This window comes from Mustelus asterias, chromosome 16, assembly GCF_964213995.1.
Source record: "Mustelus asterias chromosome 16, sMusAst1.hap1.1, whole genome shotgun sequence".
Taxonomy (NCBI): Eukaryota; Metazoa; Chordata; class Chondrichthyes; order Carcharhiniformes; family Triakidae; genus Mustelus; species Mustelus asterias.
In genome coordinates this window covers 7,611,928-7,626,885 of record NC_135816.1, presented here as the reverse complement: position 1 = coordinate 7,626,885, position 14,958 = coordinate 7,611,928, and the positions used below count along the sequence as shown (strand labels likewise).

The 14,958-nt window shown below is 42.2% G+C and overlaps 2 protein-coding genes across 2 annotated transcripts in view; both read left to right on the top strand.

The window, feature by feature from the left end:
- Window positions 1–14,958, top strand: part of LOC144505587 (uncharacterized) — a 285,648-nt gene that overhangs the window by 185,745 nt on the left and 84,945 nt on the right. The window lies entirely within an intron of this gene.
- Window positions 2,455–9,172, top strand: LOC144505558 (protocadherin gamma-A10-like). The gene is made up of 4 exons (XM_078231685.1): window positions 2,455–5,000; window positions 6,692–8,503; window positions 8,742–9,076; window positions 9,169–9,172. Exons 1-4 carry the CDS (start codon window positions 2,544–2,546, stop codon window positions 9,170–9,172), a joined length of 4,608 nt encoding a protein of 1,535 aa, XP_078087811.1. The 5' UTR covers window positions 2,455–2,543.

Here is a 14,958-nt window from a genome sequence, read left to right as displayed (position 1 = left end):
ATTGGCATAGACGAGTTGAGCTGACAGGGTTGTTTCCGTGCTGTGTATCTCTATAAATCTATCACTCTATACCTTCCTGGCATATTCTTCACAGATCCTTTCTCGGATGCCAACTTTTCAGGATGTTTGTGAATTATATCATTTACACAAAGTAGCCATGCAATTCCTTCTCTCAGTGATGCCTAGGTCCATGAATACCTTGTCATATCAAAGAAACATGGTGAATTTTAGACTGGCATTTAGAAATATTGCATTAAGCTATGAATATATTTAATGTAACCAAATTAAGTTGATGTGTATAGGACCTGGTACCAATAGTAAGAAAAAAATGCAATGATCACATATCAATCAATGAGAGGATTTTAGCAACGAGAAAGAGGGAGTAATGGTGCCAATTGAAAATTGAAAAGTACTTGGAAGTTTGTGGTTTCGAGTCTTGAAAACTTATTTTGCAAATTTATTGTATGTCCAGTTCTGGTGTACGGTCTGCAGTTTTGATCAAAAATATTTGTCCTGCCTTAGAACTTGAAAGGTGACCATGATGATATATTGTCTCTGGATTAGCTGTTTTCAAATATCTTAATGAATTACATGTATGCTACGCATTAGAACAAATCATAGAATCATCGAATCCCTACAGTACAGGAGGAGGCCATTCGGCCCATCGAGTCTGCACCAACCACAATCCCACACAGGCCTTGTAACCCTGCTAATCCCCCTGATATTAGGGTCAATTGAGCATGGCCAATCAACCTAACCAGCAGATCTTTGGACTGTGGGAGGAAACCCATGCAAACACGGGGAGAATGTACAAACTCCACACAGAGAGTGACCCGAGGCTGGAATTAAACCCGGGTCCCTGGCGCTGTGAAGCAGCAGTGCAAACCACTGTGCCACCGTGCCACCCTCAAAATAAAAGAGTTTCTGTATGTATCCTTTTAAAGTGTTGAGCACTCGGATGAAATTGGCAACAACAAAATATTGAACTTGAGTATGAATAGAGGGCGCTGAATATACAGTTCTGGATATTCATGTAAGGTTCGAGATAAGAAAACTTATTCATAGAATATTGGGGTTTGTGCTGCAGAGTACAGAGATTATTTCAGATCCAAAACGAGTCTATTAAGATGACTTGGTGGATGACTGGAAGAGAAGCAGAGGGTATTGGAATTGTCAGTGCAGTAATGCCCAGTGTCTAATTGTATCGGAGAACAAGGAAGTACATTGCAGACTTCCTTTGGTGATAATTAGCAGCTGCTTGAGAATGGAAACCCATAACGGAATCATCATACTTGGATAATCGAAAGATAGAAAACAGGATCATGTCTGATCAATGATCTCAACACCATATTCCCATCATCTCGCCATGCCCCTTGATGCCTTTGGATTCTAGAAATTATATTTTTCCTTCTTAAATATATTCAGCGACTTGGCATCCATTGCCTTGTGTGGAAGAGAATTCCACAGTTTCGTCACCCTCTGAGTGAAAACGTTTCTTCTCATCTCCATCCTAAATGGCCTACTCCATATCTTGAGATTGTGGTCCCTTGGTCTAGATTCCCCCATCCCCCCACACCCTCCCCCACTCCCCCCTCCCAAACCTGGACAAGAGAAATATCTCCCATACATCCATTCTTCCTATCACTGTAAGATTCTAATACGCTTCAATTAGGTCCGCACTCTTACTTCTGAATTTCAATGAATACAGGCCGATTCGACCCAATCTCTTCTCGTACGACGATACCTCCTTCCCAAGATTCTGTCTAGTGAACACCTACTGCTCTCCCTCGATGGCACGTATGTTATTTCTTAGTTAAGAAGATCAAAACTGCACGCCATGAAGCAGGTGTAGTCTCGCCAAAACCCCATACAGCTCCAATCAGAAAACCTTTCGCCTGTACTCAAGTCCGCCTGTAATGAAGACCAACATGACGGTTCCTTTCTCAACTTTTATAAATCGAACTATAAATAAAATTCAATTAGCGAGTCCAATCACCCTGAAGGTTCATTTCTCTTGTGTTCTTCCGTCATATATTCTGTCAACATTACTGTTAAGATATTTGTTGTAATGCAGTTCCAGAGATATTTTTGACAACGCAGTGATATCTACAGTATTGACAGAAAATCTTCATTCAATTTTTAATTGTACAACAATAAATCTAAATATCTGCACCGATTTCAGACCTTTCCGCTTTAAGAAATGAACGGTGGTGTCATTGGTTGAATTTCCCAATGTGTTTCTGTTCACCAATCAGAAGCTGAAATGTGATTGGGGATCCGGACTGCCCCCTTCACTACCCATCCACCATCACGCACGATCAGACGCAGTGTAACATTGGATAGCGAGCAGCTCGGCAGCATTTGTGCACGAATCCACAAAACAAATAGAGGATTTTACTGATATAACTCGAGCGTATCCAAAAACAATCAGGTATTTGCTACATCGCAGTTGTTCCAGATTTAAAATATATTGATATTACTGTAAAAAGGATAATTGATGGTCCGGACACGCTCTGAAACAAGGGGAATGTGCTTCGCTGGAAATGAGATATAAAATATATTGGTTGCTAAAATGCCAATTATTTTATTGTGTATTCTCCTCGTGGGATCCAGTGTTTGGACAGATTCGTTACTCGATTCCTGAAGAACTGCAACTGGGCGCCTTTGTTGGGAATATCGCAGATGATTTGGGTTTTGATATAAAGCAGCTCTCGGCTCGCAGTTTTCGGATTGCACCCGGGCCCAGGAAACAATATGTGGATATAAATTTGGACACTGGCATTTTATTTGTGAAGGAGAAAATTGACAGAGAACAGATTTGCGGGCCTAGTTTGAGTTGTGTAATATCCTTGGACTGTTTGCTTGAAAATCCCTTAAAGCTGTACCAGGTTGCAGTGGAGATTCTCGATGTGAATGACAATGCTCCCAGTTTCGCAAAGAAACAATTCCGCCTGGAAATGTCAGAGTTTTCAACACCGGGAACGCGCTTTCCCCTCGAGTCCGCGCACGATCCGGACATTGGAACGAACTCCTTACAAACCTATCAGCTCCTCCCAAACGATCATTACATTCTCGATGTGCAAGTGCGCAATGGGGTTGAAAAATTGCCAGTATTGGTGTTACAGAGTTCCTTGGACAGAGAAACGGAATCCAGCCACATGTTAACGTTAATAGCCAAGGACGGCGGGATCCCTGTGAGATCCGGCACGGTTCAGGTCTCAGTCATAGTGAACGATGCAAACGACAACGCCCCTGTTTTTCCCCAGTCAATTTACAGAGTCATGCTATCGGAAACAGCACCCATAGGAACGCGGGTAATTATATTAAATGCCACTGATTTGGACGATGGCCCGAATGGAGAAATAACGTACTCGCTCAGCAGCCACTCTTCTGCTGCAGCTCGAGAAATGTTTCAAGTAGCCAAAGCTGGTGAGATCAGATTGAAAGGAAAATTGGACTATGAACAGAACAAGGTCTTTCAGATTAGTATACAAGCAATGGACAAGGGTCCATACCCAATGTCCGGGCACTGTGTTATTTTGGTGGAGGTTATTGATGTGAATGATAACGCGCCTGAGGTGACGGTGAGGACTTTGTCCAGCACAGTTTCAGAAGATGCTCCAGCTGGAACTGTAGTCGCTTTGTTCAGTGCAGCAGATAAAGATTCGGGGCGAAATGGGCAGATACAATGTCAAATTTCAAATCAACTCCCCTTTAAACTCGATTCTTCTTTGAAGAATTATTATGAATTACTTGTTCAACATCCACTGGATCGTGAAAATGCCTCCCAGTATGACGTCACTGTAACATGTACGGATGCAGGAAATCCTCCCCTGACATCCAAAAAAAACATTCGGGTGGAGGTTTCAGATATAAATGACAATGCCCCACGGTTTACCCAGTCTTTATACACAGCAAGCGTCATGGAGAACAATGTTATTGGCGCTTCTGTATTTTCCATTTCAGCCTTTGATCCAGATGTTGGTCAGAACGCTCAACTTAAATACTCTGTCCTGGAGACACAAGTTGAGAATGCCTCGGTGTCCACTTACATCTCTATTAACTCGGAGACTGGGGTCATTATCGCTCAGAGAACTTTTGACTACGAGAAATTGAAAACCTTTCAGTTCCAAGCTCGTGTCATGGACTCTGGAGCCCCACCACTCACCAGTAATGTCTTCGTGAATGTTATTATCCTTGATCAAAATGACAATGTTCCAGTGATCGAGCACCCAATAGCCGAGTATGGCTCAACGGTAACAGAGACAATATCCAGGTTTGCAGAACCAGGCTACTTGGTTGCTAAGGTATCGGCCACTGATGCTGATGCGGGTCAGAACGCTCATCTTTCTTATTCCATTGTTCAAGCTACCCAGCATAACCTTTTTACTATTTCACCAGACACTGGGGAAATTTGGACTATCCGTCGTATTGAGAATAAAGATGCCTCGAAGCAAAGATTGGTGATTGTGGTAAAAGACAATGGAACACCATCACTTTCTGCCGCAGTGACCATCATCTTAACTGTGGTAGGTGGAGACAGTGAAACATTCTCCAGCGTCAGTGGATCGTCTGAAGATCCAGGTTTTACTCCTGAAGTGAGTCTTTCATTGGTCATAGCATTGGGAGTAATTTCTGGCATTTTTCTCGTGATTTTAATTATCCTCGCTGTGAAGGTTCATAAAAGCAGCAATGCTTTGGGTGGTCAGCCCTGTTCCCTGGGTGTTTGTTGCTGCTTTGAAACAAGACATTCTCTGAATGGAATTCAAAAGGCCAGTAGAAATCTTCAGATACCACCCAACTATGTTGAGGTATTCGGGGGTGATCCACTTTCTCAGAGTTTCCGCTATGAGTCATGTTCAACATTGCAGTCAACAAAGAGAGACTTCATATCCCCCAGGTCATCTACAGACAAGAATTATGTCCGAAGTGAGCCTATTGGTAAAGAACACCCAGGGTTATTGAATTGTGAAAAATACAGCAACTCTGTGCAAAATGAGGTGAGCTGCTTCGAGAAAGAGAACACATTACACACTGATGCATTTGGATGTTATGACAAAAGCAGGAAAATCCAGCACTTGTAAATGATGAAATGAGAGTGTTTTCTTTAAATATTTAATTCACTTTTTGTGGTGATATATCCATTTCCAATTAACATCCCGTGTCCGGTGTTCCTACCTGACAGGATGTGTTTAATAGTGCTTTCTCATTATATGTAATTCCTATGCATTGTCACATCGAGTTGATCCAAAGTTCTCTTGTCTGTATAATTACCTGGGTATTTTCTAAGCAGATATAATTTTATTTATATGTTTAGCAGGTTTAGAGACTACCTATATTCACTAAAACTTACATTTTAACTCGCCAGGAACTCTCAATTTGCATGTAACGATGGCAGCAGAATTGGGGTGCCAGCGTAAAAAAGTTCCATATTAGCTTCATCTGGTATGCATCCAATACAAAGAGGTCTGATGTTTGCTGAGCCTCTAACTGGCATTCCTCTCTCTGCCACCATTTATTCTGAAAATAGTAAATCAATTGGTCATCTTTATCGTTTTGGGACTCTCCTATAAATAGAAATGTTATTTTCTGTCCACATAAATGCAGTTGTTGAGCACCGAAGTAATTCCTGGAAAATGCAGTACTTTAAGAGTCTTGTTCATAACTTGACACAAATGCAGGTCCTTGCGATTATAACACATCGCACTGTGAGTGATAACGAGAACTGTTCGCGAGGTTCCATGTGTGTTTACAAGCTGTGTACATTATAAATTCTGCCTGGCTGATTTCTCCCCACTATCCCTTCACCTGCACCCCTACCCGCTCCGACAACATACCCACTGCCAACCACAATCCATCTTGTTCTCGGATCAGTCGCTGAAATCATATTTCTCAATCTTTTCTTTTCTCCAAACCATCCTATTTTTGAGTCATAACTTGGTGCCGTTGTGAGTCAGTAGATTATATATATTTTATGTTGCCAAGTGTAAGGTTAAATTCAAATAGATGTATTTCATGGATAAACAAAATGAAGAAACATAGCAAATTGTAAGTTTCGGTGATAAATAGTGTACAAAGAAAGCAGTTTTGCTGGGCGGGAAGTAAATACCCCCCGTATATTCACTATAGAACATTTCTCCATGAACATTTCAGCACAGGGAGCTAAAATCATGAAGGAAAAAATAATCATATTTTTAGTTGCACAACTTTAACAAAATGGCTTGTCAAGACATTCTAGCTTTAAGAAGCGATGCGTACAATGATTGGTTGAACGTGAGAGCACACTGCTAACCAATCAGAATTTGAAATGTGACTGGAGATCTTGACTGCCCCCTTGCCTGCTCACCGACCATCACACTCAATCAGAGACAGTGTAAAGCCGAATGGCGAACTGCGTCGCACATATGAGGTCTTTGCGGCTCCTGAGGATTTTCAGAAAATTAGGACTGTTTATCGGGAATAATCTCAGTGAGGCGAAAATCATGGATACATTTTAGACATTGCAGCTCCCCTTCTCCAAGAAAATGATGTATAAGGGCCTCGACTTTAAGGATTGAATGAACGGCGCTGCACAGCGCTGAAGCAATTGGAACGCTTTGTGCTGGCGATGGGATATTATCAAATATATTGGTGGCTAAATTGGCAAATGGTGTATTGTGTGCCCGTTTTCTGGGCTGTGGTTTCTGCACAGATCCGCTATTCGATTCCTGAGGAACTGCAAACAGGCGCCTTTGTTGGAAATATTGCAGAAGACCTGGGATTACGGACAGAACAGCTCTCTGCTCGGAATTTTCGGGTCGTGCCTGGTCCCCGGAAGCAGTATTTGGAGGTAAATTTAGACAATGGGATTTTGTTTGTGAAAGAAAATATTGACAGGGAGCAGCTCTGTGGCTCGGTGCTCGTATGCATGTTATTTCTGGAGGCCGTGATCGAAAACCCATTGACCGTGTATCACGTCGAAGTGGAGGTCCTCGATGTAAACGACAATGCTCCCAGTTTCCCAAACAGCCAGTTTCGCCTGAAAATCTCTGAGCTTGCTGCACCGGGAGCGCGCTTCGCCTTGGAGTACGCGCACGATCCGGACGTTGGAACCAACTCCCTACAAAGCTACCAGCTAGTGGCTAACGAATATTTCACACTAAGTATTGATTCGCGCGGTGGGGACGGAAAGTTGCCAGTATTAGTGCTGGAACGGCCCTTGGATCGAGAAAAGCAATCGACCCACAGGTTAGAGCTGATTGCCAACGACGGTGGGGTTCCTCCAAAGTCAGGTACTGCTGAAATTATAATTATAGTGCAGGATGAGAACGACAACGCACCGGTATTTGCAAACTCAGTTTATAGAATTAATCTGTTAGAAAACTCGCCTAAAGGAACATTGCTTATCAAACAAAATGCCACTGATTTAGATGATGGTCGCAATGGAGAGATATTGTACTCCTTCAGCAGTCATACCTCAGTTCGAGTCCGTGAACTGTTCAGTGTGGATTCCAAATCTGGTGAAGTCAGAGTTAAAGGAATGTTGGATTATGAAGTAGACACTGGATTTGAGATTAATGTGCAGGCTTTGGACCAGGGGATTAATCCAAATCCCGGATACTGTCACATTTTAGTTAACATTATCGATGTCAATGATAACGCACCTGAGGTGACGCTAACGTCTGTATTCAGCCCTGTCAGTGAAATCTCCCAAACCGGGACGGTGGTTGCTCTGATCAGCGTCTCGGACAAAGATTCCGGAGAGAATGGGCAGGTAGTCTGCGAAATCGCGAGTGATCTGCCTTTCAGATTAGATTCCTCATTAAGAAACTATTACAGACTGCTGACTCGGCAGCTGCTGGATCGAGAAAATAACTCAAAGTTTGACCTTTCCATTATCTGCAGTGATTCGGGTTCCCCTCCTCTGTCATCCAGGAAAACTATCCGCGTGGAAATCTCGGACATAAATGACAACGCGCCACGTTTTACGCAGACACCCTATACAGCCTATGTGTTGGAGAACAACGTTATTGGAACTTCAGTCTTCGCAGTGACGGCTCTAGATTCGGATTTCAATCAGAATGCCCGCTTATTCTACACTATTCTCGAGAACCAGGTTCAGAGCGAGACGGTGTCCAGTTACGTCAATATCAATTCCAAAAATGGGGTCATATCTTCTCAGAGAGCTTTTGATTACGAGCAACTGAAAAACTTTCAGATCCAAGTGCAGGTAAGGGACTCTGGAGTCCCGCCATTGGCGAGCAATACTTCGGTGGATGTCATTATCCTTGATCAAAATGATAATGCCCCGGTGATCATCCATCCTTTCATGGAGTACGGCTCAACAGCGTTGGAGACAGTGTCAAGGTTGGCAGAGCCAGGCTACCTGGTCACTAAGGTAACGGCCACTGATGCTGACTCTGGCCAGAATGCCCGACTATTTTACCAGATACTCCAGGCCACTGACCCTGGACTTTTCACCATTTCATCTGATACAGGAGAAATCTGGACAATTCGAGGCTTCGTGAGTCGAGATGCAAATAAACAAAGGCTGGTTGTTGCGGTAAACGACAATGGAACACCAATGCTTTCAGCCACAATGACACTTATACTGTCAGTGGTGGAGGACGACACAGAGATACTCGCTGATATGAGCAATTTACCTGAAGACCCTAATTTGACTAACAATACAAGTTTTTACATAGTTATATCTTTAGGGGCAATTTCGTCCATTTTTCTAGTCATTTTAATTGCTCTAGCAGTTACAGTCCATCAAACCAGGAATAGTGTTGGTGGTGATACCTGTGCCCTCGGTATGCGTTGCTGCTTTAGAACAAGGAGGTCTCACAATGGGATTCAGAAAGCCAGTCGAAATATCCAAATACCGCCGAACTACGTTGAGGTATTTGGGGGAGATCCACTTTCTCAAAGTTTCCGCTATGGGACCTGTTCGACTTCTGATTCGACCAAAGGAGAGTTCTTGTACTCCAACAGATGTAGTTCATCTACGGGCAAGAATAATATCAACAACCAAAGTAGGTGGGATAAAGAAAAGCCACCAGCGTCATTTTCCAACAATTGTAGGAACATTAGTGAGGTGAGCCAGTGGTAATGCAACTTCCGAAGTTACAGCAGTTCTGAAGAAGTCATATTTGATTCGAAACGTTAACTCTGTTTCTATCTCCACAGATGATGTTGGATTTGCTGAGCATCTCCAGCACATTCTGTTTTTATTACATATTTCCAGCACCCGCAGTATTGTGCATTTGTAATTTGACTTTATTAATTGAGTCCACAAACAGCCATTGTAATTGTTCTTTTGGTAGCATGAAGTTGAAATGAATAACTGTTAAATCTCGCATTGCTCTTTCTATTGTGCAAAGCAATCTCCAGATTCTGTGCGGTATCCATGAGGATACTTCTCCAATACCGTAAGGAGAAATAATTGTGGCTCTTGGCATACTTCTTTCCATCATTTAGCTCCCATTAATTGAATAAATGAGAAATTAATCTGTTATGGTTGAAGCTAAATACTGACCAAGACATTGGGGGAGCTCTCCTGCTCTTCTTTGAAAATGCCATGATCTTCTATTCTCGCCTAAAATGGGTTGAATGAAGGTTCACCAACCTGAATCCTGGGGTGGTAGGGTCGTCCTCTGAGGAGAGATTGAGGAGACTTGGCTTGTATTCCCTAGAGTTGAAAAGAATGAGAGACAATCTTATTGGAACTTATAGAATTCTTCAAGGGCTCGACAAGCTACATTAGGAAGGATGGTTCCCCTGGTTGGGAGGGTGGGGGGAGGGGTGGTGGGGGAGAATCTAGAACCAGGGGTCCAGGCTCAGAACCAGAAGTGGGCCATTTGGGACTGAGATGGGGAGGAATTTCCTTATGGTGGTAAACCGTTATCCCAGAGGTCTGCGGAGGCTCAGCCTTTGAGTAGCATCATCTAAATTTGAAGTGACTTTTCTATCAGATCATAAGGCATTACAACTATTGGACCACACTCAAGTTGAATTAATATTGTTTATATATGAAGTCACTTTGTTTCTTAAGGATCAACAAAGTCATCTATGTGCAGATCCACAAGAGATGGGTGAGATCCTAAAAGAATATTTCTCATCAGTATTTACTGTTGAGAAAAGCATGGATGTTAGGGAACTTGGAGAAATAAATAGTGATGTCTTGAGGAGTGTACATATTACAGAGAAGGAGGTGCTGGAAGTCTTAAAGCGCATCAAGGTAGATAAGTCCCCGGGACCTGATGAAGTGTGTATCCCAGGACATTGTGGGAGGCTAGGGAAGGAATTGCGGGTCCACAGTCACAGGTGAGGTGCCTGAAGATTGGAGGGTGGCAAATGTTCTGCCTTTGTTTAAAAAGGGCTGCAGGGAAAAGCCTGGGAACTGCAGGCCAGTGAGCCTCACATCTATGTTGGGTACGTTGTTGGAAGGCATTTTGAGAGACAAGACCGACAGGCATTTAGAGACGTAAGGACTGATTAGGGACAGTCAGCATGGCTTTGTGAGTGGAAAATGATGTCTCACAAATTTGATTGAGTTTTTTGAAGGGGTAACCAAGAAGGTAGATGAGGGCAGTGCAGTTGATGTTATCTACATGGACTTTAGCAAGGCCTTTGACAAGGTACCACATGGTAGGTTGTTGCATAAGGTTAAATCTCACGGGATCCAGGGTGAGGTAGCGAAATGGATACAGTGTTGGCTTGATGTCAGAAGCCAGTGGGTGGTTGCAGAGGGTTGTTTTTCAAACTGGAGGCCTGTGACCAGCGGTGTGCCTCAGGGATCAGTGCTGGGTCCACTGTTGTTTGTCATTTATATTATTGATTTGGATGAGAATATAGGAGGCATGGTTAGTAAGTTTTCAGATGACACCAAGATTGGTGGCATAGTGGAAAGTGAAGAAAGTTATCTCGGATTGCAACGGGATCTTGATCAATTGGGCCAGTGGGCTGACGAATGGCAGATGGAGTTTAATTTAGATATATCTGAGGTGATGCATTTTGATAGATTGAACCAGAGCAGGACTTACTCAGTTGATGGTAGGGCATTGGGGAGAGTTACAGAACAAAAAGATCTAAGGGTACATGTTCATAGCTCCTTGAAAGTGGGGTCGCAGATGGACAGAGTGGTGAAAATGGCATTCAGCATGCTTGGTTTCATTGGTCATAATATTGAATACAGGAGTTGGGACGTCTTGTTGAAGTTGTACAAGACATTGTTAAGGCCACACTTGGAATACTGTGTACAGTTCTGGTCACCCTATCATAGAAGGGATATCATTAAATTAGAAAGAGTGCAGAAAAGATTTACGAGGATGCTCCCGGGACTTGATGGTTTGAGTTATAAGGAGAGGCTGGATAGACTGGGACCTTTTTCTCTGGAGCGTAGAAGGCTGAGGGGTGATCTGATAGAAGTCTATAAAATATTGAGGGGCATGGATCAGCTAGATAGTCAATACCTTTTCCCAAATGTAGGGGAGTCTCAAACTACAGGGCATAGGTTTAAGGTGAGAGCGGAGAGATACAAAAGTGTCCAGAGGGGCAATGTTTTCACACAGAGGGTGGTGAGTGTCTGGAACAAGCTGCCAGAAGTAGCAGTAGAGGCAGGTATAATTTTGTCTTTTAAAAAGCATTTAGACAGTTACATGGGTAAGATGGGTAAAGAGGTATATGGGCCAAATGTGGGCAATTGGGACTAGCTTTGGTGTTTAAAACAAAATCGGCGGCATGGACAAGTTGGGCTGAAAGGCCTATTTCCATGCTGTGGCCTCTATAACTATGAGTAATTTCAAGACAGATACCATTAGATTTCTCGATATTATACATATCAAGGCATATGAGGGTAGTGCGGAAAAAGGCCTTGGTTCAGATCAGCCACAATCTACTTGAATGGTAGGACAGGCTCGAGGAGCCAAATAGTCTATTCCTGCCTTATGTCCTTTGTTCCTAGATCAGTGCTCATTGCACATTGTATCAACTCATTGTTCATTTACATTTACGGCAATCAAATAAAAGGAAGCTGTCCAATCAGAGGCTGCTTAGTGGGCAGATTTGGACGGGATGTCACCTGCATTGCTGATCCATATTTGTTGGATAACACACAACCAACTCGTTGATGACACGTGCTACATTGAGGAATGCTATTTTATTTTGATTAGTCTGAATTCACTTTGATGAAGGCATGCTAACATCAAAGGCAGGTGCATGGGCTTGTATTGTGACGTGAGATGCCTAGACCAAGGGTCAGGCAAAGAAGAAACAGTGTTGCAACCCTATTCTGAAGGAATGAATTTTCTTTCTGGTAACTGGGGCTCCAAGTTTCAGGTCCAGCTCAATGTTAATAAATGGAGAATAATTATAATAGATGCAAACCCAACAGAAAGGAGAATGTCCTAACTGAAATAGAGAAACAATGTGCTGATCAGAATAAAATCTCGGTGTAAAAGCTCCATAAATCTGAAAACAGATGATTGTGTTTAGCTTCGAAAGCATCACGGAAACCATGTGGGTTTCGCATTCAGATACTTGTGGTAGAAAGAGAAATATGTTCCATGTTCTGCACGGTCGCACAGTGGTTAGCATTGCTGCTTCACAGCTCCAGGGACCTGGGTTCGATTCCCGGCTTGGGTCACTGTCTGTGTGGAGTTTGCATGTTCTCTTCGTGTCTGTGTGGGTTTCCTCCGGGTGCTCCGGTTTATTCCCACAGCCCAAAGATGTGCGGGTTAGGTTGATTGGCCATGCTAAAAATTGCCCTTAGTGTCCTGAGATATGTAGGTTAGAGGGATTAGCGGTTAAATATGTAGGGATATGGGGGTAGGGCCTGGGTGGGATTGTGGTCGGTGCAGACTCGATGGGCCGAATGGCCTCTTTCTGTACTATAGGGTTTCTATTTCTATGATTATTGGTTATATGTTTCTAAAATTCGTACTTGAGATGTTAGAATCACTGGCAATGCCAGTAATAATTGGCCATCCCTCATTGCCCTTGAGAAGATGGTGGTGGTTCTAGCTTTATGTCATATATAATTGTGGGGATCTGGGATATGAAGCATTCTATTACCTTTAGAACAATAGAGACATGAAAAGATTTTGTTTTATGAGGAAAGGAAATGCATTTGAGCTTGTTACTTTTAAGATTTAAATATTTTGAAACCACCTCATAGGTTGTGAAAGAACTTGACAAATATTGTTAATTATGGCAATAATTTCAAAGGATTAGTCATTTATTTTTGTGATTAAGCAAGACAGTCAGACGAATGATAAAGGACTGTACGTGTATTGCAGGTATGGACAGAAATAAACTCCAATCAGTGCAGAAAAATGAGCATGAAAGATATGTTGGAGAGGTGGCAGATGTCATAATATATTGGGATGAACAATGTTATTGTTCTGAGTAGCAAGTTATTGTTCCTAAAGTTTGGAACTTTAGTACTTGGGATCAAATTGACATTCCAGTTAAACAATCCAGTGTCGTATCAAATACCCTCATGTTAGATATAAGACAGCAACCTGTACAGTAAAGCACCAAATACTCCCATGTTAGATATAAAACAGCGACCTGTACAATAAAGCATCAAATACTCACAAGTTATGTATATCACAGCTATCTGTATAGGAAAAGATCAAATACTCTCATGTTAGGTATAATCTGTACGTGAAAACATCAGATACTCTCATGTTTGTTGTGGCACAGATACCTGTACACTAAAGCATGAGATAATTGTGTGTTATGTATAACACAGCTATCTGTAAAGCAAAACATCAAGTACTCTCATGTTAGGTGTAACGCAGCTACCTGTACAGTAAAACATCAGATACTTTCAGGTGAGGTATTAAAACAGCTACCTGTATAGTAAAAGAGCAAATACTCTCATATTAAGCATAATACAGCCATCTGTACGGTAAAGCAAAAGATGTTGGGTATAACAGCTCGCTGTATAGGAGAACATCAAATACTCGCATGTCAGGTATAACACTGCTACATGTTCTGTAAAGCATCAGACATGTGTGCTATTGTATAACACAGTTATCTGCATAGTAAAAGAGTAAATGTTCTCATGTTAGGTATAACACAGCTATCTGTACAATAAAATAGCAAATGCTATTATTTTAGGTGGAGCACAGCTACCTGCACAGTAAAACAGAAAGTACTTTCATGTTAGACGAACATGAGCATAACATTAACAGGCAGCACAGTGGCACATTGGTTAGCACTGCTGCCTCACAGCACGAGGGACCCTGGCTCGATTCCCGGCTTGGGTTACTGTCTGTGCGAAGCCTGCACATCCTCCCCATGTCTGGGTTTCTTCCAGGTGCTCCGGCTTTCTGCCACAGTCCAAAATATTGTGCATTGGCCACGCTAAATTCTCCCTCAGTGTACCCAAACAGGTGCCGGAGTGTGGCGACTAGGGGATTTTCACAGTAACTTCATTGCACTGTTAATGCAAGCCTATTTGTGAGACTAATAAATAAACTTTAAAATCTTTAAAACTTTATAATTCCACGTACAGTAAAACAACAAAGAATCCAATGTTAGCTTTAACATAATTGCTTGTACAGAAAAAAAATCAAATACTCTCATGTTAGGTATAGAACAGCAATGTGTACAGTAAAGCATCCGATTCTTGCAAGCAAGGTATTACACAGCTATCTGTACAGTAAAAGAGTAAGTGCTCTCTTTTCATGTATATCATAATTACCTGTGTAGTGAAACATCTGATAATCGCACGAGGCTTAACACCGCTTCCTGTATAGTAAAGCATCAAATACTCTCATGTCAGATGAACAATCGTGAAATATATTGGGAAGAGAAGTAGTTTGTATTTATGTGAAGAGAAAATGCGAACTCTGAAATGACTGTAGCCGAAAATGCAACCCATTTATTCATGCTGTATTAAGATATAGCTGAAGTGTTCTTGTCATCAGAATGTACATTCCAGTCAAATTTCAGTTTGTTTCAAATAAG